Genomic DNA, 19,187 nt, shown 5'->3' with positions numbered 1-19,187 from the left:
CTATCTGAAATCAACGATGTATGAAATAAATCTAAATTAGTTGCAGTTAAATGGTAGGATTTAGCTAATAGTAATGAGGTGACACATGTTGAGATGTTGAGGCTAAATGTTCTCCTCAGCATAGGCCACCTCATCCTCTCAGACCTGTTCACACATGCATACCACTCGAAACACTTCTGAAGAGTAAACTGAAAAGCAGAATTAAAATATATATGCAGCAAATTTGCTTCCTGGAAATACAATGCTAGTTCTTCATGTGTTACAATTACTGAGTGTCTTTTGAAATAACTGTCTTTGTGTATAGCAATCTGAATTTTCTTGGAATACCTGCACCTTCTGATATTACTGTAATACACTGTGGCTAAGTGGTACCTGGACAAATGCCAGTAACAAAATTCCACCTCTGGTGATGGTCAAGTGGGATGTGAACCCAGTATAAAAACATGGAGAATTGGGTGTTCTTCTGTTGAATGCTAAAAACAAAAATATCTTTGGCAAAGTAACTTAAAGTGGTAGAAAAGAAAAAAAAACGCATTAGGAGTTTTCATATTCTCTCATCATCTTTATTTTTTTACATTTTATTTAAAATTTAAATAATTACTTAAAAGGTCCCCAAATTTTCAGAAACATGCATCTGAAAAATAATACACAGATGTCTTTCCAAGTAAATTATTGCCATTTACATATTATTCTCTATGGAGCTAAGCATATTCACAATGAATAAATGAATCAGCATCTGTTGATATTAATATTTGATATTAATATTTTAATTATCACTTACTGAACAGTAAGTTGGCAGTAAAATAATTTTCACAAAGGACATAATGTGTTTGCTAACTGACCAATTTTGAGTCATTAGTTTTAGCTCTCAAGTTCACTTGGTAGTTTTGTAAGAATCCACGACTTTAGCTTTTCCAGTTCAGTTTTGCTAAGCTCATGGTAAACACCTGGGAAACTGTGAAACTTTGTATTCACTCCTAAAGATTTTAACATTGAATTTGTCTCTTCCCCCCATGCGTGAAGAACTAATTCATCAGCAGTGCCATGACACTGAAATAATTCCGGAAGCACGCCATCCCTTTTCTGAAGTTCCTAGAGGAGTGGAAAAGATTAAGAAACTCATTTAAGAACATTATGCTGAGAAATAAGAGAAGGCCAAAAAGTTCCAATTTTACCAAAGCTTCAGTATTTAAAGAGAAAACAGAGCAGTCTGTGTATCACAGATGGCCCAGGCCTTGAGCTTCCCAGACACTGGGGCCACCTTACCTGCAGCAGAGTGTGACTAGCATTTACCCAGGACAATAGTCTTGACATGGCTAAAGGAGTTCTGAAAAACCATGTTGACTTGGGACAATCAACCTCAGCAGACAAACTTGGACGAGGGGCACAGACTATTGTTAAATGGGGAAAAATGACACTGTAGTCCTTATTTCTATATCTGCTGCCTCTATTGCTAATACTGTAAGTATGATACATTATAATACTAGAATGTATCTGTTAAATTTGTAAATGAAGACATTGCTGCAAAACAGTATCAGCAGTATAACTGAGTCTTTGCTTTGACTGTGTTCATGACATAATAAGAGAACTTCACTATAATCATCTACATTTTTAATAAATGTAATGGATACATATGTACAGTTTTAAAATTTTTTCCCCTTTGATATCCTGTTTAGTAGTATCTTTGAACATCTTCCTGCACATTTACCGAGTAGCATTTAATCTAATATGAACAATGTGGCCACCACCCTCAGGAATGCTCTGGTTATCAATCATTACTGCTTCATTAGCAACTGTTTTAATTTCAATGTGTATTTTTTTTTTTTCTGTCTTGTTTTTAACATCTGGAACTTACCTGGTAAACAGCAGATGCTTTATTCAGAAAACTAGAAAGGGCAAACACTCCTGCCACATCTCGATGAGCTCTATAGGCTAAATGCATGGCCATGCACCCTCCCATAGAAAATCCTCCTAAGAGAAGCAAAAATGCAGTTCTCAGAAAAAGAACATATGCCACAATACTTTATAACAATATGCCATCTCTGTCAGCAACAGAAATCTACTCTAAGGTGTATCTTGAAAATATTTGGAGACTTTTACAGTGATATGGCACTAAAAAGAAAATCTAGTTCACTTTTGATCTCACAAAGAAAGACCTGCTATTAAGTAAATAACACTGTTTCATCTCTGTCATCATTGGGAAATAGATTTGATATAGGAGGAGCTAGACTTGCAAGAGAAATCGGGCCTGTCAAGTAAAAATATTTAACATAATTCAAAATATGAGTCATAGCGTGTTATTTAAACTTCTATTGTCTACTTATATTTTGTTTATGCTTACAATATAGGGACCCTCACACTCTAAGCACATTAATAACATGCATCTTTAATCCTACTTGCCAACATACAGATTATGAGCTCATAAGGATTTATATTTCTAAGATCTATTTCATAAATGAGACTTAGTGACCTTTAAATGAGGAAGGCTGGGCCCTCCCTTGTGGCAAAATGGGTTAGGATGCAGCACTGCAAGCTAGTTGCAGCAGCTTCAGTGAGAGTTCAATCCCCAGTCCCAGAGGTGATCCACATGGTGCAGCAGACCTCTCCTGACCTGCCTGCCACTCCCCTCAGCAATAACTTCATCAACCTGCCTGTTCTAGTCCCCACTCTGTCTCTGGTGAATCCTCTCACTGCCCCTGAACCTCTGGCGTGTACCCCAATCTGTATGCATAAATTTTAAAATCTTTAAAAAAAAAATGTAGAAGGCTGGTCAAAAATTTGGTTAGCTAGTTAAAACATTTTTTTTTTAAGATTTATTTATTCATACAGAACTGGGGTACAGGCCAGAAATGTGGAAGGTGAGAAGATTCACCAGGGACAGAGTGGGGAGCAGAACAGGCAGATCGAGGTAGTACACTGCTGAGGGGAGCAGCGGGCGGGCCAGGAGAGGTCTGCCATGCCATGTGGATCTCCTCCGGGGCAGGCGGGGATCAAACTCATGCAGAAGTGGCTTAAGCTTGTTAGTGCAGTGCTTTAACCCACTGCGCCACCAGGGAGGGCCCTAATTAAAACATTTTTAGGGCCTCCCTGGTGACACAAGGAGTTGAAGTCTCAGTGCTACCAAGCTATCACTATGAAGCTATCCACAGCCAATACAGCACTAGTTAATCCCTGGCCAGGGAGCTGACCCACATGGTGCAGCAAACATCCCCTGTCTTGTCTGCTGCTCCCCTCAGCAGTGTTTCAGATGATCTGCCTGTTCTGCTCCCCACTCTGTCTCTGATGAATCCTCTCAGCCCACACATCTCTGGCCTGTACCCCAATTCTTGTATGCAGAAATAAATAAATCTTTAAAAAAATTTAAACATGTACATCTATGTGAGATTTTTAAAGAACTTTTAAAAATAATTGAGCGACTTATCACCTTTCAGGTACTCAACACTGCTACTCACTGGAGATACACATATTAAAACACAACAAAACTCTGTTCAAGGTGGGGAAGAAATATCACAGAACATGAAGGAATCTCATTTATGTTTCATGAAAAAGATAGTAAATTAGTTAACCACACACTTGTGACAATAACAAATATGCTTTGGTGTAGAAGTCATACCTCCTAATTGCCAACCTACTGCTTTATGTCATTTAACGAAGTATAAAATTGATTCCTTAGGGAACTCTTCTGCACTGCTGGTGGGAATGCAAACTAGTTCAACCACTATGGAAAACTGTTTGGAGATTCCTCAAACTGCTTAATGTGGAGCTCCTCTACGACCCAGCAATCCCACTCCTAGGTATCTATCCAAAAGACACAAAAACACTGATTCAAAAAGATACCTGCACCATTTTTACCGCTGCTTTATTTACAATTGGAAAAACATGGAAGCAGCCCAAATGCCCAAAAGTAGATGACTGAATTAAAAAGATGTGGGACATATATACAATGGAATATTACTCAGTAACCAAAAAGAAGAAACCCATGTCTTTTGCAGCAACTTGGATGGAGCTGGAAAAGATTATGCTTAGTGAGATAAGCCACAAAGAAAAAGAAAAATACTGGATGGTTTTACTCATAACAGGAGTATAATGGACCAGGCAAGAAAATAATAAGAATAATGAATAGTCATATACCAGAGACATATTGTGGGGGTAGAGTGGGGAATGGGCTCAAAAACTGGGGAGTGGGGGGGTGGAGTGCATAGGACTATGGTGATGACACATAGGTGACTCAGTGCTAGGAAACCCACGGGGATTACAATTGAGATGAAAAAAAAATGTACAAAATGATGTAAAAATAAACTATTATATTTAAAAAAATTGATTACTTTAATTTGAATTTACTACAGCCTTTAACAGAAGAAGGGAACTGAGAGGTCCAAAGAGATTAGGTGACCTGTTTAAGGATGCACCCCAAATTTTAGCAGTAAAGTTAGAACTTCTGAAATCAGATATCTTCCAACTGAGTTTGGTGTATTTTCTACTATCCTGATATTTATTAGAATATAATTATCTCATATGGGGCTTGTCTACTTCATGTGAGATAGTTTGAAATTATTTTAGATCCCGGATACAGATGTATGAGGGAGAGTTACTAGATTGGGGAGTTTAGATTTTTGAAATGGGTATACAATACAGAGTGTGATAAGTATCACATATGTGGTTTAACATACTGGAAGACATGACAGGGTCTCATGAGTAGCAGTAGCTCATCATGGGTGAGAACCATTCAAACAACTCTTTCAAATAACCTTACATCCCATACCACCTTTGAATAAGGGCATATATAATTAGAGGTGCAGTGGGGGAGGAGCAGTATAAATCACTTAAAACTATACGTAAAATTGGCCCTCCCTGCTAGCGCAGCGGGTTAAAGCACAGCACTGAGAAGCGGAAGCCACTTCCACATGAGTTCGATTCCTGCTTGCCCCAGAGGTGACCACATGGTACGACAGGCCTTTCCTGACCCGCCCACTGCTCCCCTCAGCAGTGTACTTTGTCTCTGCTCCCCATTCTGTCTCTAGTGAATCCTCTCACCCACCTCATCTCTGGCCTGTACCCCAGTTCTATATGGGGAAATAAATCTTAAAAAAAAGGAAAAACTATACGCAAAATTGTTTATGTGTAAAAGATTCCCCCAAAGGATCAAAACCATTGGGACATTTTATCTGTGAATCTGTAAAGTAATAAATCTTTGATATAATCCATGTAGATATGAAGAATTCACTGCAGACAAGATGAACACTTTTAATATTCATTATTAAGTATACAGAAAAAGTTCCAAGTTTATTGGATTTTGCCCCATTATAGGAATAGACTTGGCCTTGCTTCTCAAGGCTTTCCATGTAATATCATGGGGCTCCTTAAAAATAAAGACTCCGGGCCCTTCCTGGTGGTACAGCAGGTTAAAGCACAGCACTAAGAAGCTAAAGCCACTTCAATTTGAGTTAGATCTCCAGCCTTGGAGGTGATTCACATGGAGCAGCATTCCTCTCCTGACCTGCCCACTGCTCCCCTCAGTAATGTACTTCGTCAGTCGGCCTGTTTTGCTCCCCACTCTGTCTGGTGAATCCTCTCACCGCCCCCACACCCCAGTTCTGTATGCATAAGTTAAAAAAAAAAAAAAAGACTCCTAGCCAGCCCTATATTCACTAATGCAATTTCAAAGTCTATGTCTAATTTTTAACAGCTCACCTACTCATAAATCAAAGTCTTAGAAAAAAAAAATCAATAGCTGCAATGGCAATAGCTTAATTCAAAATTAAGTGTAATATATAAGAACAGAAAGTGAAAATGTAGTCAGGATTTAACAGAAATGCGCCATGTCACAGATACCAAGGCTGGGGGAACAAAGGATTTACTTTTTGGAGAAATTCAAGAGCTTGAATTAGTTTCTGTTAAATGTACTAAGGAACATATTAATTGTAACTAGTGTGACTGAAGAACTAAATGTTTAATTTTATTTAAGTTTAAATAGTCACATGGCTGTCAGTTATCATATTCAACAATGAAGTTCTAGATAATCTAAGCTGCCTCAATGGTTGAAAAGGATTTCAAAATCTACAAATGGAGCAAAAAGAGAGTACTACATAAAAAGATAATATTGAGGCTTAAATTATTAAATATGATCTTTTAGGGTGTATAATTTTTTTTTCAAATATAGTGTAAGAAACATGTGAACAAAATAGATCCTTAAGTAAAAACATATAGAAATTATTATAAAAGCATGGCAACTGAGAAAATTTTACATGTTAAATGCACCCTCTACCCCTTCATTTACAGCAGCCAGGGTAACTGAGTTGCCATATCTGGTTCCCAGACTTCTTGATGGGACTGGTCCAACAACAGAAAAACTAAGAAGGAAAACATCTTCCCATATAAGAAATGTCATTATGAATAAACGTAGATGTATTCAGCAGACATTTAGCCTCATATTTGACTCACGATTACAGTGAAGAAAAATGTGCTCATTGAAATCTTATAATTTAAAGACTTAATCCAAGTCCTGGACCCATTTATAATCTTGTGAGGTAATCTGCAATCCCCGCCAGCCATCTTTGACAGTACAATCACCTTTAGCAAATGACACTGCTATGAAAGGGGACTTTGTGTATTTTTTCTAACAGAAGAAAATTTAACACAAAGGTCTAGTTATTTGAATTCAATTTCCATCTAAGTGTCTAAAGTGCAATATAAAATATACTGTTCAATAAGTGGATACCAAATAGTAAACTCATTGTAGGTAATGGTTATAGTGTATATTTATAGTTGCTGGCAAAGTTTTAAAACGTCAAGAGTTAAAATTTCAACATACACTTAAAATTAACAAGCTGAATAAAACATGTTAAAAAATAATAAACTTAGCTTTTATGAACTCTTTAAATAAAATAAAACAGAAACAATGTATAAAAAAATTTTCTGCATGAAAACTAAGTTAATCCATTTGCAAACAAAACCCAAAGGAAACAGTATTTACAATCCAAATGTACTATCCATTGAATAGGATTATAAAAATTCAACAAAACCCACACTTCTTCCAAATTTCAACGTCTTTAATTTATATCTTATAATTACTCTGGATTTGGGGCTAAGTTATGCCCACCATATGAATTGGTGTTATTTTGTCTCATACAAAGGGTAGAGAATAACCAAAAGAACTGCAGCCTAGGTTTTTAAAGTTCTTATACTTGCTAAAGAAAAGTAAGTGGCCAGGACACATGTGCGGTAGAAGGGCAGCACACGAATGCCATCCCTGCCAGGTGCTGGCTTCAGAAGCAGCTTGAGAAGAAATGTGCCAAGGTCAGCACAACAGGCCTGGGACCTGGGTAGCAGAAGACATCTTGGCAATTTCAGCCATCCCTGCATTATTATTTTAAACTGTATTATAAAATGAATATATTCACATACATTAATACATAAGGTGCAAAATGTTTCTACTGTGCAGACAGAAATAAAGTGAGTCATCCAAAAATCTTACTACCTACATGTAACTTTTTAAAGGATTTATTTATTTATGGGGTGCAGGCCAGAGGGCAGGGGGCAAGAGGATTCACCAGAAGCAGAATGGGGCGCAGAACAGGCAGACCTACTGAAATACACTGCTGAGGGGTGCAGTGGAGAAGACAGGAGAGGTTTGTTGTGCCATGTGGATCAGCTCTCTGGCCGGGGACTGAACTCATGCTGCATTGGCTGCCTACAGCTTGAAAGTGCTGAGACTACGCATCACCAGGGAGGCCCATAATTTTGACATTAAACAAAAAAAATTCAGATTAATAAACTCATTCTACTGGGACAATTTATATCCCAATATTATTTTTTTTCCTGTCATGAAATACTTATTTGAAAGTCTTTCAATAGCATACAAAATGCCATAGTTAATTTTTATTCATTTAACATATATTTTTGCATTCTATGAGCAAGTAATTACTTGTCACCGAGTGATTCAAATGTACCATCAGTTGAATAGGATTAATAGACCATATCCAGCCTTCTTAATGGACCAAATTCCAGTGATGGTCATTTAGAGTACCCATGTAAGTTACTTAGGTATAATTCCAGAATCACTTGATTCCCTGTGCTTCAAAATTCTAATAGTATTCTCATATCAAAATGCTTATAATATGATCACATCACACATCAGGTTCTATACATTCTAGATAAAAGTTAAAACCAAAATTTTATTTTTCTCTTAACAACAAATTATCACCACCTAGTGGCCAAAAAAGGAACTTCATCATTGTACAAAATTCTTGACAAAGTAGATCTGGGTTCCAGTCTCAACTCTAACGTTAGCCTGAAATCTTCTTGAAGTTTAGTTTCTTCATAGTAAAATTAGAATAATTTTCTGTTCTACCTACTAGAAGGGTCTGTACTACCTACTATATTTGAAAACAACTGTATAACATAAACAATATAAAACTATGATATATAACGGCAATTTAAAAATTGGAATATAATAAAATTTCAATGATTTTAGTCATATTACTATCACATAGATTTTTAAAATGAAATAGCACATACTGTTTCCTACTTGACTTCTCTCATTATCCAGAAACATTCTAGAAGACGAAGAGTTTCAAGATAGACATTCAAGAGAGGTAGATGTACAATGGATTAGATTTAAACTCTGCACATCAGACCTTCTTAACATGCCGGTAAAGCTGGAAAAACACAGGGTAATCTAAAATTATTAATAATTGAATTGGAATACAGGGCTTACTCCAAGTTATATCAATGAACATACAGCCAGCATTCAAAAAGTAACTTGACAGTCATGATTATAATATTTGTGTTTCCCATAACTTCTTTTGTCATCTCTGGGAAAGTCCATGTTGTATGAATATATAAAAATAAATAAACTTGCTTATGTCTGATATATATATATTTTTAAAGATTTATTTATTTATTCATACAGAACTGGGGTACAGGCCAGAGATGTGGAGGGTGATAGGATTCACCAGGGACAGAGCGGGGAGCAGAACAGGCAGATCAATGAAGTACTCTGCTGAGGGGAGCAGTGGGCAGGTCAGGAGAGGTCTGCCGCGCCATGTGGTCACCTCCGGGGCAGGCGGGGATCGAACTCATGCGGAAGTGGATTTAGCTTCTCAGTGCTGGGCTTTAATTTGCTGCGCCACCAGGGAGGGCCTATGTCTGGTATTTTTAATGTAGAGTGAGGAGTCACAAATATCTCTAAGGAACTAATTTTTATTGCACATCTCTAAATATGTATTCCGCTTCCTGGGACAGGAAGTGAACCTTTTGCTTCATTCTCCCTATTTAACCAAAGTTTAATTTTTCCATTAGTCAAGCAATATTCTCACTTATAAAAATTAGAAAACTAGAATTTGAGTAATAGCTCACACCTGCAATCCAATCTTACTTATCCTTTTGTCTACAAATTCCAGAAAATTTATGTATTAGTCTTTCCCCATTCTACTGGATGTATCATTTGCCACCGTGTTCTTCTATTGGCCATCAGACCAGCCAGCCAGCCAAGCCCCGATAGTGCTGTCAGCATAATCTTTCCAAATTACACATTCAATCATCATTCTCTATGTACAATTCAATAACGCTAAGAGCTGGCACACATACCTACGTATTTCCTAAGATTCTCATATGTTCATTTCACATGTATGCTTCCCTCCATTTTCTTACTCATTCCTTAAGACTCAGGAGAATCAACTTTTCTAAGCCCTTGACAACCCCTCCCCCAATTTACTTCTTCCTCATTGCTTACACTGTACCTTGCACATAATTTTACAACACTTGGACTGAGCTAGAATACTTTTGTTTTATCTCTCATTAGACTGCAAATATTGATAAGGCCTCCCTGGTAGCCTAAGGATTAAGTCTCAGTGCTATTATGCTATAGCGTGATTTTGATCTCTGCCTGAGAGCTAACCCATATATGGCACAGCAGACCTCTCCTGTCTCTCCTGGTGTTCCCTTACCAGTGCATTTAGGTAAACCTGTCTGTTCTGCTCTGCAGCTGTCTCTGTTGAGTCCCCTTACCCACCATGACTATAGCCTACACACCAGTTCTTCTATGCAAAAATAAATTTAAAAAAAAAAACCATTGTTACAAAAATACTATTTTTTATAGATGAGTACTCCAGCACTTACAATTTTTATTAACTATTTAGTTAATAAAGTTTAGTATGAGAGGTACCATTTTTGATTTGGATAGACTACCTAGAAAAGGTGGATGCCATAAACTATATAAAAGACTTAAGTTTTTAAGCCTAAGTTTAATACAATAAAATTCCACTAATCAAAATTAAAAAGCTGTATTACATATTAATCAACATCAATAACGATAACAATATTTATACCTGTCATATCCATTTTTTCAGCTTTTATAGTATTTCCAGTTTTTCCTCTTAAAAACTATTTTTAATACCCCTAATTTAACCAAGGTGTATGTCTGTGTGCTTAATACAACTTGCATAGGATTAGTGACTTTCACCATCATTGAAGTGTCATAAAGAGCACTTAAATCTTAAAATGTGCTATAATAGACACTGTATAAAAATATTAACCACATATTTCTGTTTAAATAATCTAAGAGCTGTGAAAAAGGAAGAGGAAAGCACAGCATGGACATTAAGAAACAGCTGGTAGAACAGAAATGACCAATGACCTGGGTCTCCACAAGGCAACACGGCTCCCAAGGGCTCTTGTGCTATCTGGAGGGACAGCATATTTAGTAACAAAAGGAAAGCTAACTATTTCATATGAATAGATTAAACCAATTATTACAACTTTATAGGAAGGGACAATCGACATTCTCTAAGCACAGAAGCTATTGAGACTCACGTATATACAAATAAGGGATAGGTCATACCATTCATGACAAATTTTTTGTGCCAGTGTACTGTACAGTAATAACTGCACATGTTCAGTTCCTTGGAAGAGCTTTGGGACACTTGGCATCAGCTGGATGCTGTCATGGTTATCTGTCTAGTGCCTCATGGGCCTTTGGGGCTGTAAACCATTGTGAGATGGAGTCTACTTTATTTAGCTGTGCCCCACTGAGAACCCAGCATACACAGTGGGAATTTAAAAACAGACTTGCTAAATGCGTGAATTATGGGCCTTACCATTTGGTTACACATTTTGAGTTCTATCTTATAACTGCTGCATTGCTCCCTAGACTGAGCTGGACGGCCTTCTCTGTACTGTCCAAGACTCCCACAATGTTCTGCTCATCATAGTGCTGACACTTAACCCCCTGTACCACCAGGGAGGCTCACATGTTTACTTTTCATAAGTGTGATGTTGTATTTCAACTGTGTATTCTCACCATGGCAATAGCAGTTTAAAAGTAGTCATAAACTTAATCTAACTCATGTGTTTTAAAAATTGAAATGAATAATCTCTAAACTGAATATTAACCATGTTATTATTAAAAAGGAAATCAAGTGATATCTCAGGAGCTGTTGTTTATAATTCTTAATATGTATAGCTTATCCAAGAAAAAGGAGATACAAAAATGAACAAGTTAAGTACATGTACATCTAAATAATCTAAGTTCAGTATATAGAATGAATCAAGTGGAAAAAAAATTTAATTATGACTTTTAAAGTTCTTACCTACTAATATCCTGTTCTTCTTGATGCCATTTTTCACTTCATCATCAATCAAATCTGTAAGTATTTGACACATTAAGTCAATTGATTCTAGGTGTTCTGGAACATCATTAGATATTTTAAACCTATCAAACCATACATTGGAGACTCCTCCTTTCATAGGAGTATATGGCCTATTGAAAACCAAAAAACAAACAAACCAATATTAGAAATGAACATTTTAAATTCTACAAGAGCAACATTTTAGATCTCTTTAACTTTTTCCAATTTTTTTTTTTTTAAAGATTTATTTATTTGTACATACAGAACTGGGGTACAGGCCAGAGACTCAGGGGCAGTGAGAGACTTCACCAGAGACAGAGTGGGGAGCAGAACAGGCAGATCAACGAAGTACACTGCTGAGGGGAGCAGTGGGCGGGTCAGGAGAGGTCTGCCACGCCATGTGGTCTCCTCCGGGGGCAGGCGGGGATCGAACTCATGTGGAAGTGGCTTTAGCTTCTCAGTGCAGTGCTTTAACCCGCTGCGCCACCAGGGAGGGCCACTTTTTCCAATTTTTATAAGTTAAAAAAAATCATACTAAAAAATCCCTGTGCATAGTGCATTCACTCCCCTACACTTAGAATGATCCCATTAACATTCACTAATACTAGGTTATATTTAACTCTTTTTTTACCTTTAAAGATTCATAAATACTTCAAAATATCTCCATGAAGAAGAGAATTAAATGCACTGTTTTTTTTTCTGTTCAGTTTAAATGACTAAGTAGTTTTTTTTTAATTTCTGCTTTGATATACCTTAATTCTTTTCCCCCTTTAATGTAAGGATCATATTTAAGCATTCACAAAGGTTGATGAAAAAAAATTCATTACCTCAAGAGTGGAAAAAAAACTGACCAAAGTGTTTCTAAAACCATTTGTGTCTAATTTGGGGGCCTCCCTGGTGGCACAGGATTAAAGTCGCAGTTCTATCAAGCTATCACTAGCCATTGGGGCATGAGTTTGATCTCTGGTCAGGGAGTTAGTCCACATAAGGTACAGCAGGCCTCTCTGGCCTTGCTCACTGCTCCCTTCACCAGTGTATATATAGATTTCAGTAGATTTGCCTGTTCTGCTCCCCTACTCTGTCTCTGATGAATCCTCACCCTCTCACACCTCTGACCTATACCCCAGTGATTGTATGCTTAAATAAAATAGAAAAAAAAAAAAAAGGTATTTAATTCACAGCATATCGGTAAGAAATTTGAGTTAATAATTTAAGGGCTTTCTTGATCATACTGCGACAGATAATCCTTAGAATAAGGAAACTGAGAATAAAGATCTACCATAAAAATCATGATTTGAAACTATTTTTAAAAATCTTAGGATACAAAGTAAGAGTTTATTGGGACACAAATAATTTATGGCTGCAATGGCCACATAGACATGCCACACTGTTTGCATGTATGGAATGCAGTATGGGACAAGAGACTATGAACTGGTATTTTAAGGAATATAAAAGATCTTTTAAGATGCTTTACATTTAAATATGATATGGGGCAGTCACATTAGAGTTAATCTTAATCCCCAGTCATTGTAGATTCATCCAGAATGTTCTGTTAAAATGTGTGCATGGCTAGATATTTCAAGTATTCTGTTTTAACCAATGACGAAGGAGAAATGGACCCTGTGTTCAAATCCTTTGTCAATAAATATAAAGAAGGGTGGGGCAAAGAAATTCCTGTAAGCAAATGCAAAGAACTATACAGACATATAAATAAACATGGAGAACAAAGGCTTTACCAAGATGAAGACTTCCATATAAAACAGTGTTTGTCACTCAGCAAGCTTTGTTTCTCCTTATGTCACAGTGAGAAGAGGAATCTGTGTCACATGTAACAACACCTTAGAAAACGCAGCCGGCGCAAAGGTGCCCATCATTATCTGAGAGAGAGCCAAACCCGTGATGAGCACCGATGCAGGATTCCTCCTGCTCTGCACCATCTCACACTTAGCTGTACCTTGTACCCTCTGAAGCCCATGAGTAAAACACAGAAAGTGGAAGCCAAAACCCAATGAAATGCAGGGCTGAGACCCACCAAGACCTACATGTCCTATATGGTCTCCAATGAAAACCTACTGGAACCTCAGCAAATGCGAGTGGGTACAACTTTCAGGTCTAGTTCTCTCATCCACAGTACTAAAAGGAGCCCTGGAGCCCTGCTATTGGGGAGCCCCGACTCAAGGACCAGCGGGCGGTGCTAAGGGAACAGGAGAGCATTTCTGTGCTGACCACACCACTCCAAATAAACAGACACACTTCAGGAGCCTGGAATCTGAGAGGGCTAAATTTGGAAAGTTTCTCAGTAAAATGAAAGAAACCTGGAAACAAGAAAGGTGATCTGACTCAAATTTAACAAGAACTCATCCACAGAAGATCTTTTATTTACCAAAATAGAACCATGTTATAAGGGTTAATTGGACACATCTTTCTAAAATTTCACTGCACACTGCAAATATCCCTAAGAATCAGTACACTAAAAGCCTAACATTTTCTCCCAGTTTATGAAGATAAATATTTTTCAAATGTGGGGAATGGTGTTCATGTTGTTTGGATATTTTTCATATAATCCTTTTTTGTACTATTTCTCCTTTCCTCTTCCATAACCCAAGTCTTGCTTTTACAAGTAAATGGCATTTCTGATCTGGATACAGTGTTTCATATCTTTCTTGCACACACATGAACACATGCATCTTTACAGGACACATTTGAAAATCCTTTTCTAAAATGAAACAAGTATATTTGTTGTCCTGTGCACACATCTCTAAGAATTCCTCACAAAGTTAGTTCTAACCAGTTTCTTAGAATAACTCTATCGTATCTCATGACTGATGTGTTGTTCGGTTGCCTAATCAGCCACTTTCTGATAGCATTCACATGGCACTTCAATCACCTATAATAATGCTGCATTACAGTGCTGGCATAGATGTTTTTACACTCTAGTATTTTCATGCCCATGTATCAAAGCCCAAGAAACACGGCTGCTGAATCAAAAGGCATATACCTTTTATCTTACTTTATGTTCAAAGATGCTTGCATAAAGGCTATAAATTAGCTTCCTACAAGGTGTAAGAATATCTTTTTGCCTACAGCCCTAAGAGCAAGAGATGCTAACATATTTTAAAATGTCACTATTTAAGGGCACCAACTATAGTTTTAAACTCATCTTTTTAAGGAATAATTTGTAATATAAAAGTACATGTTTTAGGTCCATACCTCACAGACTTTTGACAATTTAACATGTCCATAATAAAACAGAGTATTCCCTAGTCCTCAGAAAACTCTATCATGCCCTGAGAACATCTATGGAGCTCCTAAATCAGCCAACCATCAATCAAGCAACCAACCAACGACTTTACACAGGTAAGATATTAAGCTGAAATAAAAAGGAAGAGTTGACACCAAGTTTTTTGATATGTGTTCCCTGAAACTCAAAAACAAACAGGTCACTCATAGCCTTGAAAATAACACCCCTGGCACCCCCATCCTTTCTGTCCATCACAGAGCATGTTCCTAGCATCCACTCACTGGGGCCCAAGGCAATTTCTGACCTCTGGCTTCCATTCTCGAAGGACAACCTCCTTCTTGGGCGAGGGCTTTGTGTTTGGCATTCCCTCCACCCGGAATGCTCTTTGCACCTTTCTGCATGATGGGCTCCTACTGATCATGTAGGCTCTACTTAAAATGTTACTTCCTCAAAGTCTTTGCCCCTACCATTTTCAGTGTACTATTCCTCCACCCTACACACAGTCTATCCTGTTATTCTAGTCTTACTAGAATGTAGCACTCTTTGAAATTAATACACTTAATTTATTTTCCATTTCCAGGTGAGCTCCCTCAAAGAGGACTTTTATCTTTTTCACAGCATCACCCCCACTGCTAAGAACAAGTATTTATGGAATGATGAATGTCAATCATTGCTTGTGTTACTAGGAATAATCTTATCAGCTGGAAATACAGAATATCTAAAATTTCTTATTTATCTCTGAACATCTTCTAAATTTAATTTTTGTAAAATCAGTATTGTGTCTTCTACGAAACAATCAAATTTTTCTTATATTTCTAACAAAAAAAAAGACCATCCTTCAAAGAAAACAAATTTTACATAACAGGTATTTAAATGTTCTATTTAAAATACTTACTGAAGAAGTAAACTATTTCTTCAAATAAGTGTTTTCAGTTGGGTTCTTTACCAGCAAAGTGTACCTGTAGTACAAGATCTACTGGATGAGGAGAGAGATCAACTAATAGTGAACTTCAGCTAGGAATCCTAAGTGTGGACTAAAGACAAATCCATTGTTTACTATACTTAAAGCAAAATACCCTAATCCTGTTTGGAACACACATTTAATGAAAAATACAAACATATAATTCATGTAAACAGTAGTGACTCAAAAACTAGAGACACTATCAAATCTGATTACTTTTAGAATTTTTCTATACACTGAGAAAAACTGTAGTATCATATAAATTATTAGTGGCTTGTTTAAAAACTGTTACTATTTTTAAATGGAAATTCTAATAGTAAAACCCAACCATGAAAACCTCTAATTACAAATACAGTTAAAGTATGTCATAGAAATAAAAATCTTTATTGAACACCTCAATATAGTCTCCAAATTAACATAATGAAAAAAAATTAAGCAATATTTTTCCATTTAAATCAGCACAGCAAATTAAATGCTGACTTCCATTTAATATACCCCTAACTTAGCTGGCTAAAAACAGCTATTGAATAGGGAGTCAAAATGGCAATTTATGATTTAATCAAAACACACTGATATGCTGCAACAGGCTGAATAAATACAATAAACTATTGTTTTCCTCTAAAATTCTTTTACACATACAAATGCTGAGAGCAAAAATAACTTTGATAGTTTTCAATGTAATTAGATGAAATAGATATGAAAAGTATAATATGGGAGGGAGAAAATAAAGTAACTTGTAAAGCTTCCACATTTTGTGAATGTGGTAAAAACTAAGACTAAATTGGTTAAAGGTTTAATAAACATTTTGTAATACCTAAAGCAACCAGGAAGAAAAGATAAATGAAAATAGAAAAAGCTTAAAAAATCCAAAAAGCAAATAATCCAAAAAGAAGATGGAAAAGGAAAAAGAAGGAACAAAAGGCAGTAGATTTAAGTTAAACATCAGTAATTACATTAAATGCAAATGGTCTAAGAAAATTACTTAAAAGACAAAGTCAGCTTGGTTAAAGAAACCCAAATTCATGTTGCCTGTTAAAAAAAAAAAAACCCTTGGCCCTCCCTGGCGGCGCAGCGGGTTAAAGCACAGCACTGAGAGGCTAAAGCCGCTTCCGCATGAGTTCGATCCCAGCCTGCCCCCGAGGTGACCACATGGCGCGGCAGACCTCTCCTGACCCGCCCGCTGCTCCCCTCAGCAGTGTACTTCGTCGATCTGCCTGTTCTGCTCCCCACTCTGTCTCTGGTGAAGCCTCTCACCCTCCGCATCTCTGGCCTGTACCCCAGTTCTGTACAAATAAATAAATAAATCTTTAAAAAAAAAACAAACAAAAAACCCTTAATATAATAACATAGGTAGGTTAATTAAAAAGAAAAAAATGTAATACTAATCAAAAGAAAACAAAACTATGAAAAAAAAAGACACTAGATAAATAGGAAACAAACTGATACATACCAAACTGTTATTAAACAATATACTCATTCAAGTAGTATCCAAGACAAAAAATATTTTATGAAAGTAGCTACTAATGGGCCCTCCCAGGTGGCCAGTAAAGCACAGCACTAAGAAGCTAAAGCCACTTGAGCATGAGTTCAATCCCCGCATCCGAGGTGATCCACATGGCATGGCAGACCTCTCCTGACCTGCCTAATGCTTTCCTCAGCAGTGTACTTCATCAGTAGACCTGTTCTGCTCCCCACTCTGTCTCTGGTGAATTCTCTTATCACCCCTGCACCTCTGGCCTGTACCCCAGTTCTGTATGCATAAATAAATAAATTTTTGTCTTTAAGACAAAATTGTAGCTACTAGAGAGAAGACAATAATTCTCCTGGGCATTATTCAATAAAGTAATTATAAAAATGCACAGAAAATTGACAAAACTAAAGGGAAAAGTAGACTAATTTATAGTTATAGTTGGGAGATTTTAATACCCATTCTTTAGTAACTAATAGAACATCTTAGAAGAACCACTGAACAAATATAAAATTGAGCAAAACAGTAACACAAGTTACTGACATTTTAGTCACCAAGGACACCCTATATCTAAGTCCCAATGAGTATCAAAGACTGAAATTGTATAGACTGTTTTTCTTGACAGCAATGGTATAAAATTAAAGTCAACAGCTATAAGACATTAGAAAGCCCAAATATTTAGAAATTAACAATGTATTTTGAAATAACCCACAGGCTAAGGAGGCTCTCAGAACTTTATCCCCCACATCTATCCAGAACAATAGTTTCCATCCCACATGTTCTTAGGATGTCTGGTGTTTCCATTAAAGAAGTGAAGGCTATGTTCTCTCTCCTAGAATCTAAGCAGGCTTCTGATTAGAGAAGAAAAAGCACAACTTCCTCCTAGAAGCAGGCTGTGAAAAGCAGCACAGCTTCTTCCTGGTGCTCTTAAGAGTTCAGCATCTGTATTGCCAGGCCGTCGAAGATGCCAGGTGATAAGAACTTACATTAGTGTTCTAGTATCAGAGCCAAAGGAAGATCCTCATTTATAAACACTAATTGCCAGATACTGGTAATTCCTCATACGGTTGTAGGTGCTAGCAGTTAAGAGTCATCCCCAGCTTTCAAGTCATTCCAGTAGCAGTTTCACTTATCACAGAACAGATTACATCATTGGTGTACCCTTTTTGAGATCCTAACCTACAGACTTGTGACTGTAACAAACTGTTATTTGGGACAATTTGTTACACATTCAACTTTGTACTATAAGCTCAACAAGTGTAAGAGAAAACAATGAAATAAAAGGAGTAAAGATCGGAAAAGGGAAAGCCTTTATTCATAAATGACAAATTTTTACACCAAAATCATAGGAATCTACTAAACAATTACTAGACATGAGTTTAGGAAGACAACAGGATGCAAGAACAAGAGATAAAAGTAAAATGTAGAGTTAAGGACCCTAAACGATTAGGAAATTGAATTTTAAAAATTCCACTGCAGTAATATCAAAAACCATTAAATATTTGTGAATAAACAGAGCAAAATACTTCTACAGTAAAAGCCTGAAAATCACTGCTGAGAAAAAAAGAATAAAGTACTAAATAAATGTTGAGACATTCAAGAGCATGGACTAGAAAACATCAATTTTCTCTAAATGCAACTGTAGACTTCATGGAATTTTAGTCAAGATCCAAACAGATATTTTGAAAAAGACCCACACCACTAGATTTTAAAAATTTCCATAAAGATATAGAAACCCAAAGTTTTATATTGGCATAAGATTAAAGAAATAGACCAATAGAATAGAGTTTAGAAAATAATCCACTAATCTATGTTCACAAGGACTTGTATAAGAATGTTTATGGCAACATTATTCATTATATTAAAAAACTGTAAAAAATCCAAATGTCT

The 19,187-nt window shown here is 36.6% G+C and overlaps 1 protein-coding gene across 1 annotated transcript in view; it reads right to left on the bottom strand.

The window, feature by feature from the left end:
* Positions 1-567: 567 nt before the first annotated feature.
* Positions 568-19,187, bottom strand: part of LYPLAL1 (lysophospholipase-like 1) — a 28,013-nt gene continuing 9,393 nt past the window's right edge. Inside the window, exons 3-5 of the mRNA XM_004685241.2 lie at positions 11,589-11,758; positions 1,856-1,971; positions 568-1,092 (exon numbers count right to left, since the gene is read on the bottom strand). Of these exons, the coding sequence (XP_004685298.1) occupies positions 862-1,092; positions 1,856-1,971; positions 11,589-11,758 (517 nt within the window). The 3' untranslated portion in view covers positions 568-861. The remainder of the gene's footprint in view (positions 1,093-1,855; positions 1,972-11,588; positions 11,759-19,187) is intronic.

Source organism: Condylura cristata, unplaced genomic scaffold, assembly GCF_000260355.1.
Source record: "Condylura cristata isolate star-nosed mole 26May11 unplaced genomic scaffold, ConCri1.0 scaffold00018, whole genome shotgun sequence".
In the NCBI taxonomy this organism is placed as follows: domain Eukaryota; kingdom Metazoa; phylum Chordata; class Mammalia; order Eulipotyphla; family Talpidae; genus Condylura; species Condylura cristata.
The sequence above is the reverse complement of the archived record's forward strand: the minus strand, read 5'-3'. Positions and strand labels throughout refer to the sequence as shown.